Source organism: Pempheris klunzingeri, chromosome 8 (genome assembly GCF_042242105.1).
Source record: "Pempheris klunzingeri isolate RE-2024b chromosome 8, fPemKlu1.hap1, whole genome shotgun sequence".
In the NCBI taxonomy this organism is placed as follows: Eukaryota; Metazoa; Chordata; class Actinopteri; order Acropomatiformes; family Pempheridae; genus Pempheris; species Pempheris klunzingeri.
Window position 1 is genome coordinate 7325016 of NC_092019.1, and position 17553 is coordinate 7342568.

Sequence of the window (17553 nt, forward strand, 5' to 3'; positions counted from 1 at the left end):
CAACAAGAACAAGAGGAAAGAAAAGTAAGAAAAACAGACTACAAGGATTTCTTCACTCATTTTTTTTAAAGATTGTATTGAGAAACACGTGACAGCCGGTTTTGCCACTGGATTCTTTCACACAACAAGACGTGAGATTACCTTAATTATCTTCCTTTCATGTTGTTATTTTCAGTTTTACTTAGAGAGAGTATACTGACATAAAGCACAATGGTTGCTGGAATGCTGATGCCCCTGAGGGAGCTGAGGGCCATCTATGAAGTCCTGTTTCGAGATGGTGTCATGGTTGCCAAGAAGGACAAGAGGCCTCAGACCAAGCACCCTGAGATAGAAGGTGTGAGCAATTTACAAGTAATCCGTGCCATGGGGTCTCTTAAGTCTAGGGGTTATGTGAAAGAGACATTTGCCTGGAAACACTTCTACTGGTACTTGACCAATGAGGGCATTGTTTACCTGCGTGACTACCTCCGCCTGCCCTCTGAGATTGTTCCTGCCTCCCTGCAGAGGTTTAGGAAACCAACTGTAACCCTGGCCATTGCCCACCGGGCTGCACGGGTCCAATCTGTGGAAGGTCCTACATCTTATGTCCCTAAGCCAGGACGCAGGGGTGAAGCAGAGAGCCAAGAGGCTCAGGCTGAGCGGCAAGGCTACCGTCATAAGATGATGGGACCTGGAGAAAGAGAGAGCTACTCTGATAGGACCCCCAGGTTTAGGGGTCGTCCGCTAGCTGCAGAACCAGTCAGGCCAAAAGCATCATGGGAAGTGGAGGCCCAGCCTCAGCCTCTGTTTAGGAAGGGCAACAACTTCAGAAGTGAAGGAGCATTGATGGAGGAGAGTCGGGTTAAAGGAGTAACTCATCAGCAGCCGGATGTGAGCAGTGAGAAGCAGGTATCAGCATCACAAGTGAGAAGAGTGTCTGAAGTCCAAAAGGAGAGGGTGCCAATTTCTGCTCAAGTTCAGAGAGCAGCTTTGAAACAGGATGTGTCACAGACCACTCTGACATCAGTATCCTCCAAAACAACCCTACCATTAACTGTGGCTGCTGTTGCTGAGGCTACAGGTGCTGCAACATCAAAGATTCTAGCTGAACCCTCTCCTCCTAAAGCAAATAAAGAGAAGCTTAAAATTGCTGATGTAAAAGCTTCCAAGGAGCCTAGCGAAATGGTAGCAAGCAATTCAGCTATCAAAATACTTCCTGATACAGAGGTCAAAGAAGAGAAGACAAAAAGGTTAATTGTGGATCAAGTTAAATCTGCAGAGGTCAAGGCTACGGCTGAAATGGCAACTGATGAAGTAAAACCCCAAGCAGTTGTTACAATGGCTGTAGCTAAGGAAACCACCATGCTCCTTACTGACACTGCCACAGCCATCCCTGTCATCCCAAAACCTGACAATAAAGATGTCAAGGAAGAGAGGTCAAAAAAGGTGATTGTGGATCCGATTAAATCTGCAGAGGTCAAGGCCACAGGTGATGAAGCGAAGGCCCAGGCAATTATTACAATGGGTGCCACTCAGGAAACATCCAAAGTCCTTACTAGTGTCACAAAACCTGTCAATAAAGATGTTGAGGAAGAGAAGCTTAAGAGAGTAAAGGTTAATGAGGAATCAATTAAACCTTCAAAAGTGAAGACTCCTGTTGAATCTAAAATAGATCAAGCGAAGGCCAAGGAAACTGCCAATGTAACAGTTATTCTGCAGACCACCAAGCCCCCACCTGATAGTACTGCCAGTGAGCCAGTGTTGTCCACTGATGCAGTAGAGGAAATCTCTAAAGTTAACATGACTCAGGAGCTCATTGATGCAAAAGTGACCTCTCAACCCTCAGCAAAGCCCAAAACCGATGAAGCACCCCAGAAAAGTACTATGGTGGCTGAGTCCTCAGTAGTTGAAGTTAAAACATCCATTGTTACGATCCTCTCAACACCTGTGGCAAGTGCTGAAGCTGCAAAACCTGTCATGGGGGAAGCTGCAGTAACAGAGATTATCAAAAAACAGGAACAATTTAAAGTGATTCCTCCTGCCAAGACAGATGAAAAAATAGTGCCAGAAGAGGCCCTCAAAGTCTCAGTGCAGGGAACCACATTAGCACAAGAAGACACCTCTCCTCCAGCCACCACGGAGGTGGCTTTGGAAACCAAACAAGCGGTTGAGGGAAGTTCTAAATCAAAAAGAAAGAAAAAGAAATCTCCAATTGAGATATCCAAGGGTATCAATGCCAAGGAAGAACCCGGCTCAAAGTTGGAGAAGGAAAAAACCACTATAGACAAGCCCCCTGAGCAGGTGGCTGAAAATGGCCTCCAAACCACATCAGTGATTATCTCAGAGACACTGACCATGTGCACCAACATCAAGACTGAGGGGACGTCATCTGTAGAGGAAAATTCGACTCAGGCTAAAATTGATATGGATGGGGGCAAAATAATGGAAGTCCCTAAACAAACTGAGGACCTGAGTATTTATGAAGTAGCATCAGCACCATTAATTCAAATTCCTGCAGTGCCCCTTGTGGAACCTCTAGATGATGCACAAGTACAACATGAGGTTGATGGAGGCAGTGTCAGCAAAATTACACAGGGACCACAAAGCTCTAAAGACAAGTTAAACAGTGAGCCAGCCCAATCTGAGGAAATCATTGTCACTAAAGTAGAAACAATGACTGTGCAGAAAATAACTCAAGTGGAGCTCATTCAAACAAGTCCTAAACCTGAAGAGAAAAGCCATGCACCACAGTCAGAATCTCAGAAACTGACAGATGAGACTGAATCCATAATAACCACAAGCAAAGCTGCAGAGGAACCTTCCAAAGGCAAGAAGAAAGGGAAAGGGAAGAAGCAGCCTCAAGCACCAGTATCAGACACCACAAACACAAAACCTGTCTTTTTGCCAGAAGTAGAAGCACTGCCATCAGCTAACATTACATCATTGCCCAAAGCCACAGTTAAAGACAGCCCTGTCATGGCCTCTGAACTGCGAGAAGGGAATGTTTCTCCAAAGATGACTCCTGAAAGAATGTGCAGTGAGGAAACCAAGCAGGCAGCAGCTGTGCTCTCTGAGGCCCCAGCAGACAAAGGGGAGGTGGAGCCAGCACTGGTCTTTGCAGAAAAAATCAAGCAGGAGGTTCCGAAACCAAAAACATCCTCCACTGCGAGGGAAGCACTCGCAGCCGGAGAATTAGCGTCAGCAGCACCAGCGGTAACAGCAGAGGCAGCTGTAGCTCAGACACAAGCCAGCCCCCTTACCAAGCGAGAGGAGCCTCCCAGAGTTGCACAACATTCAACCAGTCAGGCGGCAGAGCGCAGCACAGAGAAACGGCTCTCTGTTTCTGAGGCCTTAGAGCAGGAGCAAGAGAAGAAGAGGGACTTGGAGGAGGACACACCCTCTGTCACTGCCACACCCGCAGCTGCACAGCCTGAGCAGCCTCACCTAAGAGACACCTGTGACTCTTTAAGTCCTGACATAGACGAGGCCGCCATGAGGAGGAAAATTGTTGTGGTTGAAGAGATAGTTGAGGTGAAGCAGCTTATTAGTTCTGGCGCTTCTGGGGAGCAGTCACCTCCTCCATCTGTGCAAGATAAGGAGGAGGGAGAGGAACTGGACCTGGATGTTCTGGAATCACTTGCCATAGAGCGGGCAATTTTGTCAAGCGCAGTGGGGGCCAAATGGCAAGGAGCCTCATCTGAGGAAGACTGGGACCACTCACTGGAGGAACCGGAGGACAAGACGTTTCCTAACTTCATTGAAGGTTTGTCTGAATGCATGCCAATTAACCTACTTCCGGCCTTATCCTATTCTCTCTATGGATGTGATGTAATAGCCACTTGCATGTGGGATTCCACCTTCTTTTTTTTGAAGTGTGGGAGGTCTTAGGTAGAGTATTTGATGACGGCTCTATTGTTGCTCCTCCACATTGTCATGTACTTAAAGTATTTCATACTCCAAAGAACATTCCCGTACTGTAATTGTCTGTCTGTGGCTTCTCTTCCAAAGTATTATTTGAGGTGATTTGATTGCAGTTTATGGCTGAAAGTTACACACGAGAGAGCCCAGCTTCTACTTTGTGTTGTGTGCTAGAGGCAGTCTCTCTTTAGGAATAGTTGCAGTGGGCTGGTGAAAAGACTGCATTGAGATGTGGCTGTGATTTAATTATCTTGGTGTTAAAATAGATGAAGTATCAGTAACACCGTCAGAGCACACCCTGCAGTATATTCGAGCCAGTGTTAGATTTCACACAGGCCTTCTCCCTCCCCACATAATCACAGGTGAAAGTTATACTAAAAGATTATATACAAAACTATATTTCAGCATTCAGTACCAAGCAAATCTTACCTGTAATTCACCACACTGTTTTCATGCACAACAGGTGGCAGTAGCAATTATCAGTGTATTAAACCAATGAAGCACAAACATTTTTGGGTGGGGAATTCCAGTTCTGTTTGGTAATATATTGAGCTCAGTGAAAACCATAATCTCTGGAGTCGTCTCTAAGTGTTTGGAAGATGAGATTATGCAGACCTGCAGTCATTCCAACAAGGTGGGGCTGTTTGCTGAGATTCAGCCTCGCCTGTTCCCTGCAGACATAGTTGTGCGTTAGTTAAAGCCAGACTGACTAAGAGAGGGAGGTGTGGTGCTTTTGGGAGCATTTTCTCCTTTTTGCTCCAGTGCGACTCTGCTCTTGGCACTGTTTTCTTTTCAGCCTGTCTTGTCAAGGAGATAAGCATACCCCTTGCATACCGGTATGCGTAGGGTATACGGGAGTTATGTAGACAATGTGATAACATTAGTTCTGTATATGCTGCTCCTCCTCCTCCTCCTCCTTTGATGAATCTTGAAATTAACCATTTTCAGAAAGTCCAAAATAGGTGCCATTTGACATTGTGGTTGGTTCAGCTGAAGTGAAACTGACAGTGTTCATCTTAACTCATGATGCTGAAGCATGCTCACATGACTCCAGATTTTGAATGATGTTTAATGTTTTTTTGACTAATGTGTGCACTTTTGTCCTTAGCAAGGACCTAACATGGGCGTTGTCCATTGTGGGTGTGAGCAACAGACAAAGATCAGGAAGTTGGAATAGTTCGCTCACAGCTCTATGGGTGTGTTTGTTTGGTTCCACACGTGACAGCAGGTCTGGATTCAATTAGTAGCCTGGTTCCTTTATTCAATCTGTGGTACTCATCAGGAAAATAAGTCCCTTGCAGTTTGATAAAACTTTATTTATGACTCGCATATACAGTCAACAGCATATGCAACTCATTATAAACAGAATTTAATTCACTGATTTGAACGACAACATCTGAAAAAAGTGAAGACCAATTATTCAAACTGCGGACATTTATAAAGATTTCGATTTTACTTGTAATTGTGGAGCTCTGTCTGAAGTGTGGCATTATCAGATATAGTCACAGCAGTGCCAGTCTATCAGATGACCACAGTGTTTGGTGACCCACTGCTGACATCTGCTGTCCATGAACAACTATTGACATCTGTCACACTGACCATATGCTACAACCATAGTCAGATGTGTTAAAAGGTGATAAAACTCCAAGTAACACACATTTTACATCATATAGTGGCCAAATCCTGTTTTCTTACCGGTTATCAAGCTTTGCATTGGCCAGATTGTGCTCTGTAGCCAAAGCAGTTTCTTTCTGATGTTACCTCAGATATGATGAGTAGTGTTACACAGGGCAGTGGTTTACAGAGATACAAGGTTTAGTGCTTTGATTGAGTGTGGTATTCTTGGTATGTTAGCTAATTAAATAGCTGTCAGCACTTACGCATGTCTGTTTTGCCCTTTTACAGTTTCTGTTTTTCTTTCATTGCATCAGTGATGTGGAAACCAGCAAAAAGGAAAGTATTTGAAAAACTGACTTATGCCACAAAAATGTTGCTTTCAATACAAGGGCTACTTAGATTTCAAGGGAACACTTTGACATTGCGTGTGGCACTTCTGGATTTCTGTTGAATGGAGCTTGCTGTGACAAAAGCTGTGTGAGTGAGCACTTTTGTATGAAATGGACATGCCTGAGAGGCTGTTCAAAGTCTGCCCACACACGGCACCAGGGGCAATTACACTAAATCACATCCCAGACATGCCACTGAGGTCCTCCGTGTTTTCATCTCTGAAATCATGCCCGGCACATACTGTACTTGTGTGATTGGTTAACTGAAGAACTACAATATGCTGCAGCTCTGTCCCTTTCATTATAAGGCACATCATTTTGATGTTATGACTCACTCAGTCCATTCTCCCCCTCTCAAATCTGAGAGCTTGAATTATGAGCCTGACCTTTTTTAGCAGAAAAAAAAAGGGCGGACATAATGAATATTAAATCTCATGATATCTATCAATAGATTCTGTTGTGAGATGGCAGCTTAAGCAGAATCTGCTGCTGCTGTTTCTGCTGTTGGCTGCCAGTGATGTTTTGCTCAAAACAAAGTGCATGGCCAGAGCTGCCGTGCCCTATCTTTTACTGCTGACTCCATCGGGGAAATCGCTTCTGATACTTTATTGGACTCATCATAAGTGTCAGAACATTTCAGCCTACCTTTCATAAATTGAGACACAAGCACACCAAGCAAACATTTAGACAATGAAGAGATAGTGATGTAACAGTCTGTGTGCCAGTGCTGACAGTATGACACTTGAGAAGGAGACTGTAGTCCTCTTAATGTAATTATTTCTGTAAAATCATCAAAATGAAAAACATTTAAACACATTAAAAACATTCAAATGTAAAACATTGAGAAATGTTGTGGTCAGTTGAAATCCATTCAAATTTGGAGTAGAAACTACAAAGCTCATGTACAGTGTGCACAAACAACTACACCGTGTAATGAGCGACCAAAATATAATCCTCTCCCATGAGCCAGTTGTGTGTGATCTTCCAGAACAGGAGTTTCCGTTGCCAGATTGAAGTACCGCGTCAGCAAGAACCAACTGTTTGATATCAAATTTAATAGCAAACTGTTGCAACATAATGACTAGAGGCTGGACAGTGACGCAGAATGAGAAATCTGTTGTAGCAATTTAACAGTTAACTCATTGTGGGCCTGGAAACAGAGAGATCGATAACATGTGGAATATATTGAGGGTTTGGCCAAGATGGTTATGACATTAGTCATTTCCCAGAGTACATGTGAGGCCATTTTACACGGGTGGAGTCACACAACTTGAGTTTTGTGAGTGAATTGGAGGAACGTTTGCCATTTTCGAGTCTTCTCTTAAGCTTGTGCATGTTCAGTATTTTGAAGGGTGTTTCAGCTTTATTTTACATCTCAGTAAAATAGTGTTTGACCTTTACATTTTGACCCTTTAAGCTGTATTTTCTCAAGGGAGACCTCAACACCTGTTTAGTCGAGATTAATTGTTAAGTAGGCGAGAGCGATGTTTACAAAATGGAACTTCTGCACCATATGGGTGTAGATTGAGAAAAGAGGTATTTTCCCCCTTGACACAAGCTTAGAATACTTTTGGGCTGTGTGCCTCGACATGAATGATATGTTCATGAGGCTCAGGCGCCTGTTAAGTTCAGGAATTCGTGAAGGCACATTAGGATGTTCATGGAGTTATTTCCCCTCGATCGTCTGCTCAGCCCCTACATGGTTTCTCAGTATAGCTGCCCTCATTTCCTACAGGGCATCCATCTATAGTGCCCATGGTTCATGACAGAAGACAATATGAGCTCTACTCTCCAGACACTGGGTGGAATTGCTCTTAGCATTACAGAGAAATAGAACCAGTTGTCAACACTACAACTGACAAAGTCATATGCATATATTAGAAGCTACTATATTTAGAGAATGCTGTGCATTGCTGTGATCCCAAAAGCAATAGGGGATGAACATTGAGACCTCCAGCCATGCTAAACTCTCTTACAATCTGTCCATCACTAAACTCTGAGGGAGACTGATTTATACCATCTATCAGAAATACGGCATCATTACTGGCTTTGTTGCTATTTCTGTCTACTTAATGTTGCTGCCAGTGCTTTTTCGTAGAAAGACTCTGAACATATCCAGGTTAGCCCAGATCATTTACAGCTTCAATGTCAGACATTGAGCAAACACTCTTATCATGAGCAATACATCATGAAGAGAATAGTAGAATAGGCTGAAGTTCTGAGATCACCACAAGTCAGAAATGCAAAAATCAGTTTTCTTTGACTGTATCACATCACATCACATGTTGTATTGTGTTTTATCATCATTGAGTAAACCATGAACTGAATGGCATCAACACTTCTTGTGGTTTAACGGTGATGAGTTTGCTTTCGTATGTGCTGACAATATTACGTCCAATTGATGTCTGTAGCATATGTTAATCATGTTGTACCCCAGAGACCTCACACATGAGATCTGTTTTTCTGCCTGAGAGCTGTGACTTAATATCACAGAATAAACCTGCTGCTGTCATCATCAAAGAGAGAAGTAGGAAATGAGAGAGGGAGGGTCTGCTTGTGTTTGTGGGGGGTGTCTCTAGGGGGCGAGTGTGGCCAAGTGTCCCGCCAGAGCTCTTCCATCAGTTTCTAACTGTGACACTGTGTGATCATTTAGCTCTGGTGGATATTTATAACCCTCAGCCAGCTCCAGCCCCATCCCACCCGCCCCCCTCAGTCCTCTGAGCCCCTAGCCCCTTGCCCCTGCCCCCTTCCCAAGGCTTGGCGTGTCGTCCCTCCTCCCCTGGCCACGGGAAAGCAGGCTGACGGATCTAAGCAGCAGGCGCAGCCTGTCATAATTCAACACAAGGGAGAAACAAGGCAGTTCAGAGCAAACAAACAGGAGCCTCTCCTGTCCTCTTCATTCCCCCTCTGTCCAGCTCTCTTTTTCTTCGCCCTCATCCTCCTCTTTCTCTCAGTACCGTCTCTTAGATGAAGATCATACCTGGTAGGTTCACAGAGTGGGGTTGCTGTGGCGTGTCTGTCTTTGTCTAACTGTGTTTGTTTGTCTGGCCGTGGACGGTCGGTGAGTTTTTGGCAAACACGCTGTGTGAAGTCTTGTGTTCCCGATCGGTGCTCATACTGACACCAGCACAACAGAGACGCACACATTCACATTAAATGAAGAGCGACCTTTAGCCAACACAGCACAGATTGTATTCCATATTTAAACGTGTTCACAATGTGACTGACTTGAGTTATGAGTGAGCTTGGCTGCCTGCTATATTTTCCTTTATTTGATGGTATGTAGATAGAAGTGGGTGAGGGCAGGGGTTGAGGAGGGAAATACCCCCCCTCCCCTTCCCTTCCCTTTTGGAGGTGTCTTTCCCATCAATCTGACATTTGATGGACATCAACAAGCAGGGGTGACTTGTAGAGAGTCTACTTTATTCAAAACCTTTTAGTTTGTGTGTGGGAGAGAGACAGGGAGAGAGAGACAGCTGTTTCTGGCTGTCTGGGCTATTTCAGATTGCCGTAAAACCACGACCACCTGCTATCGTACTGAACAGTGCACATGCGTTGCTAAAGTGTGTTTGTTGTTGTGTCAAAAATAAAGACATGCTTTTTGAATTAGTAGTTTTTTTATTTCCGTTTTGTTGCTGTCTCACCTACCTAGTTGTTTTAGTGCGATACAAAACATCTTAACAAAGTCTGTAGTTGCTGGTTCAAAAATATTCAGCAGTAAAGCTTTTGACTTTTGTCAAACCCAACTCATCGTCACTTCAATGGGGTTGAGCCTATTCCCTCGAAATTAGTTATTACCCAAGAATGCAGGTAGCAAGCCCATCCTGCACGGTATAGTTGTTGCAATAAGGTGGAATGAGTCACAGGGGTAAGCAGCAGAAGTATTTAATGCAGAAAGATACCAAAGCTAAGATATATAACACAGATTAAGGGATAAACTTCAATGAAGATATTAGTTTATTGGCCTTTTAGTACTGTACATTGGAAAAGGAACTGCATATTTTGTAATGTAATTTGTAATCAGAAGAGGCAGGCCAGAAGTTTTCTTGCAGTAGCTATTGCTATCACCCACTCAGGGTGGGGAAAACGGCAGGAATTTCTGCTTGGGGCATCTTTTTTTAAAAAATGTCCCTGCCACGCCCACACTGCCCCACTCCCCCTCAGTGAAGCCCACCTGTCACCACAGCCCAGACTCATCCCCTCATCCCCTGTACTTTATCTCTATCTGTCTCAACAAATGCCTGCAATCCCCCCAGGACCCACTCTCCCCGCCCTGGTGGTTTTGGGGCACTTAGTGTCCCTCATTGTATTCTGGCGCTTGCGAAAACACAAGAGGCAAGGTAAGAGAGCTGCAGGTTTTCAGGATACCAAAAAAAAGTTTTGGAAAAGTTAAAAGAGCAATCAGAATCACCACAAAGTCTCAAACTAGCTCGATTCTAGAGGAAGTGCTGAATTTGGAGTTCATACTGCTGGTCTAGGTACAGAGGATACTTTTGCAGATTTATCCCTTTGCTCATATTTTACTCATTATGTTTCTTTATTATTCTTGTTACTTTGATCTGTACAGGTCATGTTACTAACCCTGCAGGCTCACACACAGTGGAGCTTCACGTGTGGTATGTTTACCCCGTGCATTAGTCACGCTCATGTGTAACCTTGAAACCTGTCTGCTGTTGTCCACTGTGACCGGTCGAAGGTACCACAAGGCCCGTCCGTGACAGATTCACGAAGTGTCTGTTCTTATTTGCAGCTGCAAAGAGATTAGCCCTCATTACGTTCAGACAGGGTGGGGGGTCTACTATTTGGCTCATGTTGCATTGGGCCCTTGACTGACAGTCTGACACGTCACAGTTTATAGAAACAAACCAGCCCAGGCTGCACAGAGCTGAACCTTTTCTTTTGTTGTACTGCTGAAAGGCTGATGCTGTTGTTTAGGTGCCTCCCAAACCTGTCCAGTCAAGTTTGGTTATAGATCAAAGGTACATGAGGGTGTGTATTTGTGTTCTAGTGTTTCCTCAATATGATGAATTGCTTTCCCTTACCACTGGTTTAGTACATCTGCCAGGCTGAAGGCACTACCAGTCCCCTAACCAACTGCCAGCCTTTCAACCAACATACAGCCTTATAAAAGACATGAATCCATGTGTCTGTTCAGCGGCAACCCTTTGACTTTATTTTGGATTTACCCTGGAAACAAAATGTAATTTGCATGCACAGAACATAACTCCCAACAGACTGTATCCTCTAGTACTGCAGAAAAACAATAAGCTGTTTGATGGTGTGACTTCCATTAGTCTTTGTTTGCAACATTACTCACAAATACTATGTTTGTGGCCATGCTGGCAGTGATCAGTCCACAGCCTCGGTCTTGACTGACATATCTCAACAATTATTGGATGGATTGCCATGAAAATTTGAATGGAAATTAAAGATCTCTAGAGGATAAAGACTACTGATGTTGGAGCTATCCTGATTTTTCTCTAGCGCCATCATATGGTCAGAATGTAAATTTGTCCAAACCTGCTGAACTTATGAGCCTCAGCTGTGTGTTTCGTGCTAAATAGCAAATGCACACTATAAACTGATATGCAGAATGTGCTTAACATCATCATGTTACCATTATCATTGGAAGCATATTGGAATGTCGAGGTTAGCATTTATTTAAGCACAGCTTTGCCTGAGTACAGTCTTGAATATTAAAAATAAACGCGGGAACGTCAATTTGAGAAAGTATTGGTATAATCTTATCTAATCTAAGATAGCTGCTATTGAAAGGAAAGAGGTAAAAGGGTCTAACTATACTAGGATATAGATGAATGTGATGATAGTGGTGGTAACAAAAGCAAACATATACAGTATATATGAAAATGTCAAAGTTTAATGTAAAGTCTAATCAAGAAGATCCGTAAGAGTTAAATACAGCTGCTGTCCCTGCCGATCTGTTCGCTTCAGCCCAGGTCTGTCATGGGACTCTATGGTCTTAGCTGTCCCCTTTTCGCTGGCATCCATTCTGCATGATGACAGCTCTGTGCTCTATCCACTCGCTAGCTCCTCACTTTGAGCTATCACTTATTACAGCAGTGCTGTTCTTCCAGCTTCTAGTCAGATGCTCTACACTGTGCCGTGCGTGCAGAGGTGGGAACATGGCTATTAACATACTCCTCCGACCATGTTGGAATGAGGTCAGCTGAAAGGTCACGAGGAAGGGGGCGGGCCTGAGTTAGACTGTAAATACTCTGTGTCAAACACAAGAAGTATCACTCAGCATTCTCTCTGAACTTTGACCTATCATCTGTGTTTGTTTTCCCTTTCTCAGATTGCCAAAATTGGCATGATGACACCAGGGGCCTTAGAGAGTATACCCAGGCACATTTTCTCTAAACTCAAACGCAAATTCAGGTGTTCCAGCAACATCATATCTGACTTCATGTTGAGCGAGGGATGTTTCAGAACTCTGGGTTTTCCCAGGATGTTAATGGTACGTTAAATTGCGTTGCATGAGTGGTTGGTAAAGAATTTTCATAGACGTTGTTCTCAGGTATAACAGGATGAACAGATGGCTCTCGTGGCTAAAATAAGCTGAAGCTACATCTGTCTTATACAGGAGCCGGGAGTTTAGAATGTGTCAAGTCATTTTTACAAAGCTGTTAATGTATAACATCCTGTTTGAAATTCTAAGGCCCAAAGTGCCATTTAGTCAAAGTCACTGTCGAGCAAATGCTCCTCTAGAGATGAATGTAAGACTCACACAGAGCTGTGTGGGCTGTGGAGGTTGAGTTCTGGCTCTAGCATTGACCTGGTTTGTGGAAAAACCAGCATTCTTCCTGGAAACAGCCACAACTCCTACTCTGGAGCAATGCAGCTACCACTTACTGTATACCAGTGTGTGTGTGTGTGTTTATGTATGTGTGTGTGCCTGTTTTCCAGGAGTCATGAGTCCAGCCTAGATGGCATACACCACTGTGGCTGCGGCCGGTGAACCAGTAGGCATGAGTCATAACATAAACAAGGAACTTGTGTCTCAGGGACCCATGGAAACCTAAATGAGCTTTGAATATTGTTGTTATGACCTCTGGGAATAGTGAACAAACCCTAATCAGTCAGAAAGACACATGGAGCACGTACAGGACGGTTTTTTAGAGCTGGTTTTATTTATTAGCAGCACTGGGACCAACGAAACACATCCGGCCCTGTACTAGGAGTTTATTTATACCCCTCGCGACCTCTATTAGGGATTTCCCAGCACTCCTTGGTCCATATAGTATATGATGACATCTGTTTACCTTAAGATATGCACAATATTTTGTACCAGTGTAGCTTTATGAATGTGGTCATTGTATGAAGGTATAGTGATTAATGCGCTACCGAAACATCACATCCTGGTCAAATAAACAAAATTTGATTGTAGTTACATGTTAAAAGTTTCTTTTCAGACTGTACCTCCTTTCTCTAGAGGACCCTTCTGTCAGATCTGTTTGCTTAGCACCGTCACAAAACCAATTCAGAACTCTATGACACATCTAAATTTAAAGCAATAGGTTGACATTTAGGGAAATACACATATATATTTGTATGGATTAAACAAAACAGAATAATCAACATTTTAATGTATGAGCTTTAGAAATCTTAGATTTTGTTATCATTGGACAGAACCAGACTAGTTTTAAGGTGAGCTAATTGCTGGCAGTAGCTTCATTTTGAGTGGACAGATATGAGAGTGGCATCAATTTCTTTATCTTGCTCTCAGCAAGAAAACATATAAAATGTTGAACAGTCCCTTTAAGTAACCTGTAAGGTCCTAAAAGGAAGTGAAGTGGTTGCATGCACCAGTTTATTAACTAGTTCAAAAGAAGTGAGATCCAGCAGCTCTGTCCATTCTAAAACTGTAAGGCTATGATACCAATTACATTTAATTATACTACTTGTACTATTAATGCAGTCTTGCATAGTCTTTAAATCTGATGTTCTTAAATCAAATGATATTACATATTGCATTAACCACATGCTATTAATAACAAATGCTTGGGGTCAAAAATTTTTAAAGCAGTTCACTCAAAAATGCTGCTCTGTGAGTGATTTGTGATCAGAGCAACATGAGGGGAGATCAGAGAGCATCCTGTATGGTCCTGGGTCAGAGGTCACTGTCCTGTAAGAGGAGAGCACAGCTTATTTAGATCACTTTCCCTTATAAATGGGATGAAGGAACAGGTCAGCTGTGCCCTGTCGTAAATTGTCACATCCTAAAGTTGTCTGGTGACAGACGGCGTGTGTGTCAACCGGAACAGAAGACCACTCCTCTGACCGGACATAAAATCATTAATATGTGATCTTAACACCGTCTGGGTTTATTGTTTGTTATTTTTTTACTGAATTCAAACATATCATTCCTCATGCACGTTGTGGGGTTTAGAGTATGTTGTGCTTGTAGATTTTTAGATTGACTCTAGAAAGCTTAGCGGAGATTGAAAAACTGGTAATTGTAATTGCGTAAGAGACTTTTCTCTGTTGCTTCAGGCCTACATTAAAACTACCATGAAGCATGACAACAGTCACAAAAACCAACACAAACAAGCCACCCTCCCTTTATACTGCTTGTGCATGCAAAAACTGAACAATAAACACTGTCAGATACAGGTGGATTAATAAATAGACTGCGTGTTGGCAGTGCAGCTCTGAAGAACCTTGTTTATAGTTTATAGTCCAGTTTTAAATTTTATAATAGTTAACATTGAACAAGTGTGCGTCACTGGATGCTGTTTAGTCCACAGCTTGGCTTTAAAGATGAATAAGCAACACACTCCCACTAAATGTATCAAAGGACCAACGACATGAGTAAAGATGATCTGATGTTAAATTACCTGTCTGCTATCTTTCGTGAAGTCCACAAATGGAGGGGGGGGGGGGGCGGGGTGGGATGGGGTGGGATGGGGGGGGGCACATTTCATCTGTTAGAAAGTGGTTCCTGTTTCTTTTTTTAAGTGTCGTCACACCAGCTGGCACAGTGTGTTGGGAACACAGAGGGCTACCGGGGGATCTTGCTTTAAGCTCATAATGGCTGCATTATGGAACCTTGAACGAGAGAATTATCTGCATGAGATGAGCTCACATGGCGAAAGGAGGCGATATTTGTACAGTAAGATGTGTTGTGCAGGTTAGTGAAGAAATGTGATGATTGGACTGGGTGGGGAGGAGTTAGTTTATTGGTCTGTATTGTTTTCAGCATGGTAAAGCCACATGGTTGTTACTACCAACGTCATGCACAGAGAGTGAACAGAAGTCAGTGGTTAGTTTTAGGTTAAATCTACTTTATTGTATTCTAGTATTTTGATGAATATATTATAAACTGAATTGTTGTATATTTAGAATCTATCAAAAAAATGGTAATAATCCCTTTAACAGAAATAGAGGAGGAAACATATTTTTCTGACCTAAAGGTGAAAGGAAATTTAATTTTATTTCGCGCATACTGACACATGTAGAGAGAGCAGCGTCTGCTTTCAAAGACTTTTATTTCAGTACTGAAGAGGGTGCTGCCCCACTGCACTACACAGCACAGGATTAGAAATGAAGAGGGCTGGTCTGAGCTTCTCTGTGCACAATGTTGAAAAAGAATGTTTAAATTGAGTTTGCTGAATATGCACAGATGTATGAAAATATTCCTAATGACAGAAAAATACTAAATACTATACTTAAGTTGTGTCTAAAGTCAAAATCAAAGCCACAGATCTTCTCCTCTAGGAACATGTGAAATGCCTCCAGCTGCTGCTGTTGAAATACATCCCACAATTACATCAAACATGAGTTGTGTAGAAGTGTAAATCATGAACCATAATTTATGGCCATCACCAAGCACTTTAGCAATCCAGTGTAATGATGGGGTAAGGCACCATACCTATGGGAACTGTCAGCTTTGAGGTGTGGTAGCATGTTTTTGAAAATAGTATAATACGTCTAATGTCAAATCAAAGAAATTCCTGTAAAGGTCTGCTGTTCAGTGTATACAAGACTTTATAGTTTATAGTGTTGTGTTGTTGTAAATGAGTAACTCCAATAGATATGAAGTGGTCGTCATGGTCTGCTCTGGGCATTATTATCTTTACTGACTAGTTTAAAAGCAGCATGCCTTCGCTGATAGTGTCGAGTTTTATCTCATAAGTCACATGCATTCATCTACCACATAACCAACAGTCTTATCAAGTGTGACTGATTATGGTAACACAGATATACTCTTTTAGTATCACTATAGAAATCATCAGAGGACATCAGGGACGTCATAATTACTTGCTTTTCTTTATATTTTACATGCCCATAGTGTATTTATGTGTGACTTAACACTTAACAGTTTTTTTTTTAATCCTTATTTGGATAGTCCTGCTAAACTATATTTACTATAAACTATATTTATAGCTTTATTGTTGCAAAATCTACCTGGGAAGCAGTTGGGGGTGGTTGTGCTCTGGCGCTATCTAGTGGTGAGAATAATTTATCGCCTTCCACCAGTGTGTTGGGTGGAGGACGGTGTTTTCCTTTCCACGTCAAGTTGCCCGGTAATGGGAGACTCCTCCGTCTCTGTGTCTAAAAATACAGCCATGAGTAGGAGTCAGTCACAGCTACCACTACACATGGTTCTGTATGTTTATAGCTGTTGTCATAGAAACATCACTCAAGTTCCCCTTTTTCCACATTTACAACCATAAAGTAGAACATGGAAATACCACATGTCATAATAATGGATTAATAGAAGAAGAAAGGGGGAACCGATAATATCTCCTCTACGTTAATAAGGGCTGATATTCCATGAAGGTTATTACACCAGTTTGAGACAATCCAGTAGTGTCTGTACAGTTTGCCAGAAGCTATAAATGACCTACTCCTGTGACTGACATTGAGTAGCTTTTTGTGTACTTGTAATCGTTTTTTCGGTGTTAAAGTTTTATTGAAGGTAATAATCCACAACGTTTCCGTTTGAAAAACAGATTAATCGATTCACTCTGTTCGGTTTAGAGCTGAAATATTTAGTTATTTTACAGAAAAAAAGGTTTTATTCAATGAATAATCAAAAATGTCCATTGCAGCCCTAATTCAGTTCAGCAAAGCTTTTTCTCCCAAGGTAACATCCTCTGCTGCACAGGATATGAGAGGAGCAGCGGCAGCCCACGGTGGCATGCAAACTTGCCATAAAGAGGAAACATTTTGTTTTTATATTGACGTATGCATCACTATGGAGTGAAGGAAACAAGGCAAGTAAAAGTTGATCGTTATGTTCACATCCAAACCCACAGTCAGTCACAGCCTTTTCAGATTTACAGCTCCGAAAATGCAGTTTTGAGTATGATAATTAAAGGCGCACTCATCTGGTCTGCATTTTTTGATGCTTTTACAACACTGTTCCTAAAACTCCCGTACCAGTAAACCCAATTGATTAAAAACATTTGGTTACAATGTGAGCTATAATTCAATGACAAAAAAAATGTAACCTAAGCATTGGCATATTTTGCAAATTCAGCCAGAATTCACCTTCATGTGACAACACTGTTACTGAAGCAGCACCGTTGGTTGCTCTCGCCTGCAGAGGGAGGCACATGCTGTTTTAGATATTATCCTCTGTGAAGCTACCTCAGCTATCGCCCCGTTACGTTTAAATTCACTA

General features: G+C 42.5%; 1 protein-coding gene across 3 annotated transcripts in view; it reads left to right on the plus strand.

Moving 5' to 3' along the window:
- The first annotated feature begins 210 nt into the window (after window positions 1-210).
- The window catches only part of LOC139204886 (plectin-like), a 60455-nt gene continuing 43112 nt past the window's right edge, over window positions 211-17553 (plus strand). For all 3 annotated transcript variants that reach the window (XM_070834907.1, XM_070834908.1, XM_070834909.1), the window contains exon 1: window positions 211-3742. In XM_070834907.1, the coding sequence (XP_070691008.1) occupies window positions 211-3742 (3532 nt within the window). The remainder of the gene's footprint in view (window positions 3743-17553) is intronic.